The sequence below is a fragment of the Chiloscyllium plagiosum genome, chromosome 26 (genome assembly GCF_004010195.1).
Source record: "Chiloscyllium plagiosum isolate BGI_BamShark_2017 chromosome 26, ASM401019v2, whole genome shotgun sequence".
Lineage (NCBI taxonomy): Eukaryota > Metazoa > Chordata > Chondrichthyes > Orectolobiformes > Hemiscylliidae > Chiloscyllium > Chiloscyllium plagiosum.
Genome location: NC_057735.1, coordinates 46939809 through 46944754, shown reverse-complemented (window position 1 = coordinate 46944754; position 4946 = coordinate 46939809). Strand labels below are relative to the sequence as shown.

The window sequence follows — 4946 nt, the reverse complement described above, 5'->3', positions numbered from 1 at the left end:
CTCTCCCATTCCTCCCTCTCCCATTCCTCCCTCTCCCATTCCTCCCTCTCCCATTCCTCCCTCTCCCATTCCTCTCTCTCAGAAACATATTTCCTAAAGAATGCACAGCCTCCTTACTCTTGACATCCAAGTGTATAATTTCGCACATAGTTATTTTTGAGTATGTTTTCCAGTTATATGTCCATTCTGACGTTATTAATGTCTTCCTGTATTTTATGGCAGTTATTATCTACATTAACTAATCCCTATCTCAGTAATTGCTTTGAACTCTCTGCTGTTCCCTCTTTAGTAGTCATCTTGCTATCTCTGCTATTACTTGTTCACTCATTCCACATGTACACATTCTAGTCACCAGCTTACCATTAAACGAATTCCGAAAATCCTAATCAATCATGTATCCAACATCAGCCGTATTCATTTTTTCAGTAGGTTAGGTTTAAGCACAGTCTTCCCTTTTGCAATGTGTGCTGACTATTCGTTATTATAATTCAGCTCCTGGATATTTTCTTGAATACATCTTTTATTCACGGATTCCATGACTTTCCAAGCACCAGTATTGAGCTGATTTAAAACTTGTTCTATCTTGCTTTCTCCATCTAAAGATTTCACATTAGAGGTCATTCTGGGATAGATGCTGTCTCTATTAATTTAATAATCATTACATGGAATGATTCCTGTTGTCTCTTGCTTTAACATGCATGTGTACAATTCAGCAGAACCAGAATCTTAACTTTGATTTCTCACCTACTATTTTGTCCCTTTCTACCTGAAATGTTTATAATTTTTTAAAATCGTTCCATTTAATGTCATATTCACAATGTCAGTCTCTCTGTAACTCTGTTAGTAGCATACTTGTGTTTAACTCACGGCCTGGGGACAAAAAAAAGCAAAGTTGCCAGTGCTGTGATGCAGTACCGAGGGAGTGCTGCCTGTTTGGGTGAGATGTTAAACTGAGCTCCCATGTTGGGTGAGCATGAGGGGTTCCATTTCAAAGAATAGCAGGAGTATTACCAATGGTGCCATCACCAGTAATTCCCTTTCAATCAACATCACAAAAGACAGATTGTCGCTCAGTTGTTTGTGGGAGCTTTCTGTTCACAAATTGACTGCCACATTTCCCAACTTAGAACAGCATCTCTACTTCATTGACTGGGATATCGAATGGTTATGGAAAGCACCAGGTGGATGGAAATCTTTCTTTTTTTGTCTCAGTTAATTAATATTTCTGCCATTTCTCTTGCAGTAACCGAGAGTTTTGTCATATGTAGCTTTAGTGAGCGTATCCGTCTCCTGGTTTTACTTTTGTCATTTATATGTCTGTGGAGCTCATTACAAATGCTTTTTATATTGATGGTTGCTTAACTTTGTAGTTTCACTGTGTCTTCCTCACTTTCTTTCTTGACTTCTTTTTCAACCTCCTCAAATATCCCTTTGCCACCTTCTCCTACGTCGTCAGTCTCTTTTCCTGTAGCTTCAATTTCACACATTTTGTTATTTATCCATTGTGTATTGTTCCTGGGTAGTCTGATCTTGATTTTTAGTTCAGTATAATTTCTTTGGCCACTAATAATTGCTCTGTTAAATATTCTGCACACTGCTCTCCTGCCATGTTTGAGCGTGTATATTTCTAAATTATTTCCCTCATTTCCTTCTCACCCCCTTATAATCAGTCCCCTCCTCACCAGTTTGTTAGTGTTGGCTTTGTCTTTCTCAGTCTTTATCGTTAAACCTCCTTGTGTTGTGGTTGTTATGATTGCTATTACCTCGATGTTTGGCTACAAAGACTTCTCTTATCTCTTCAGGTTCAGTTTTCTTCACTGGATCCAGCAGTGCTCTCTCTCTGTCATTGGGCTTTTTACCTACAGGGTAAGGAAGGAGACACTCTACTCCTTTACCACATCATATTCCCAGTTACTTTGGGAATAATTCAATCTCCCTTTAATGTTGTCTCCTTTACTAATTTCATATGTTTTTGCTACATATTTTATCTTTGATCTCCTTTCCACTATTAGCTACGCCATTGTAACCACTTTTCGCATGACCATTCCCTTGGCTTTTATTTCCAAATATCTGCAGTTTTGTTTCTAACCTGCTGTTAGTTATGTCGCTCTTCTCTCTCCTGCTGTTCTGTAATCCATGAGTAGCCCAGTTTCCCCTTTCTGTTCCTTCCCTTCCCTTCCCTTCCCTTCCCTTCCCTTCCCTTCCCTTCCCTGGCTGATCAGGTCATAACCAACAATTCTTATGTCAACAGGCCATGCAGCCACCTTTCAGGTGCTGTTGCTGCTGCTACATTGCAGAGCCCTGGTGGTATATTGGCAATGTTCACCTGTCTGAGTTTGGACTCTGTGTGCATTTCATCCAGTTTAACTCATCTTTTGCCATTGTTTATTCTGTTTTGAGCAGTCCTTTAAACTCTCGTTTTATAATTCATTTGTTCTTTGACACTTTATGTTAACACTGTTCACTTTGCTGTCATCTCCTAATTCTGATATCTTCAGGTTTAATTCATTTTCACCAGTTCCCTTTTCCACCTACCAAACCCACAACCACTTCTATCTAGAAGGACAAGGGCAGCAGATATATGGGAACACCACCCCCTGCAAGTTCCCCTCCCAGCCACTCACCATCCTGACTTTAAAATATGATTAGATTAGATTCCCAGAATGGAAACAGGCCCTTTGGCCCAACAAGTCCACACTGACCCATTCCCCTACCCTATATTTACCCCTGACTAATGCACCTAACACTATGGACAAGTTAGCATGGCCAATTCACCTAACCTGCACATTTTTGGACTGTGGGAGGAAACCGGAGCACCCGGAGGAAACTCACGCAGACACGGGGAGAATGTGCAAACTCCACACAGACAGTCGCCCAAAGCTGGAATGGAATCTGTGTCCCTGGAGCTGTGAGACCTTATATCTGTGTCGCTGGAGCTGTGAGACAGCAGTGCTAACCACTGTGCCACCGTGCCACCTTATATCGACGTTCCTTCAGTGTCGCTGGGTCAAAATCCTGGAATTCCCTCCCTAATGGCATTGTGGGTCTACTTATAGTAGGTGGACTGCATCTGTTCAAGAAGACAGCTCATCACTGCCTTCCTAACGGCGTCCAGGGATGGGCAATAAATGCTGGGCCAGCCAACAATACTCACATTCCATGAGCGAATTTGAAAAAAAACCTCCCACATATACAGCCCTGACACATTGCCATTTTGAATTTATTTGTTTATCTATTATTTAGGGTCTATAAATGCTTGCTTGAGATCTCGACTATGTTTCCGTGTTAGAGTTCAGGTTGATCTCATAGAAACATAGAAAACAGGAGCAGGAGTAGGCCATTCAGCCCTTCGGGTCTGCTCCACCATTGATGATGATCAGTCCCGTTCCCTCTTCCTCCCTGTACCACTTGATCCCTTTTGCCCAAAGAACTATATGTAACTCCTTCTTGAACACATTCAATGTTGTGGTCTCAGCCACTTTCTGTGGTAGAGAAGTCCACAGGCTCACTACTCTCTGGGTGAAGATTTTTCTCCTCATCTCAGTCCTAAATGGCCTACCCTGTATCCTGAAATTGTGGCCCACCCACCCCAGTTCTGGATTCCCTGGACATCAGGAACATCCTTCCTATGTTTACCCTGTCCAGTCCCGTTAGAAACTTAAAGGTCTTGATGAGATCCCCCTCATTCTTCTAAACTCTAGTGAATATTGTGTCAATCAATTCAATCTCTCTCCATATGTCAGTCCTGCCAACCCAGGACTAATTACTAACTAATTATCGCTATTTATTTTATCTTACTCTTTATATATGTCAGCTTTTACTGTGACAAAACATCTAGAACCTGTTTGTTCTGAGTATATACAAATATTCTCCAACAAGTGATACAAATGACTGTCACATCTTCTCCCCATCCCTTGAAGGAGCTTGTATTTGAAGTTTCATTTCCTGTTTTAGACAGGACTGCACCGCGAGTTGTGAGCATTGTGCAGTGTCCGAGACCTGCCAGTGCGATGAGCTCACCAACGCCGATTCCCGGCAGTAAGCTGCACAACACTGAGGCCTTCCAGAATGGTCACTGGGAGGAACCACTAAACCTCTCCAACAGGTCAGAGGGGAAGAGGGGTCTTGACACATGCTCACTCCCTTCAGCATGGCAACCGCCAGTCACTGGGAAGATAGCAGGTGAGGCTTCTGAATATTGCAAGCTGTTTAGTGTCCATATGGTCAGCAGGATGTTACTAATTTAGTTTGTTGTATTTATCTGAGAGTCCAGATTAATTTTGTAAAATCATGCTCCAGTATCAGGCTATAGAGACAGGAAAGCCCAGGATTATTGCTTGTTCTGAGCTATTGGCTGAGCTGGGGATCATGGTCAGGGTCCCCAATGCCAATCAACATGTGTCTGCCACCCAGAAATAAAAAATCATCAAAAGGCATGATTGAGTTTGATGGGCAGCCAACAGTGGATAAATAACCTCAACCTTGGCAACCCATGGCTGTGTGGAGCTCTGTGTCTCAGTCAGAGGCCACAAGTCTCAGTCCAGGGTCTGGGTTACCATGGGTTACCACCTCAGTGCAGTGCTGAGGGAGTGCTGCCCTTTCAGAGCCGCAATCTTTTGGATCAAATGGTCCATCTTCTTTCCCAAAGGATCGCATGGCACTTCTCAATGAAGAGCTAGGCTGGTCCTGATTCTGGGAGAAAGTGAGGACTGCAGATGCTGGAGATCAGAGCTTAAAAAAAATGTGTTGCTGGAAAAGCGCAGCAGGTCAGGCAACATCAAAGGAGAAGGAGAATCGACATTTCGGGCATAAGCCCTTCTTCAGGAATGAGGAGGGTGTGCCAAGCAGGCTAAGATAAAAGGTAGGGAGGAGGGACCTAGGGGAGGGGCGTTGGGAATGTGATAGGTGGAAGGAGGTTAAGGTGAGGGTGATAGGCCGGAGAGGGG

At 43.1% G+C, this 4946-nt stretch overlaps 1 protein-coding gene across 5 annotated transcripts in view; it reads left to right on the top strand.

The window, feature by feature from the left end:
- LOC122563320 (transcription factor ETV6-like) overlaps positions 1-4946 on the top strand; it is a 75630-nt gene that overhangs the window by 60505 nt on the left and 10179 nt on the right. For 4 of the 5 annotated variants that reach the window (XM_043717045.1, XM_043717046.1, XM_043717047.1 and 1 more), the window contains one exon: positions 3955-4182. The exons of the other annotated variant lie outside the window; for it this stretch is intronic. In XM_043717045.1, the coding sequence (XP_043572980.1) occupies positions 3955-4182 (228 nt within the window). The remainder of the gene's footprint in view (positions 1-3954; positions 4183-4946) is intronic. 5 annotated transcript variants of the gene reach the window in all.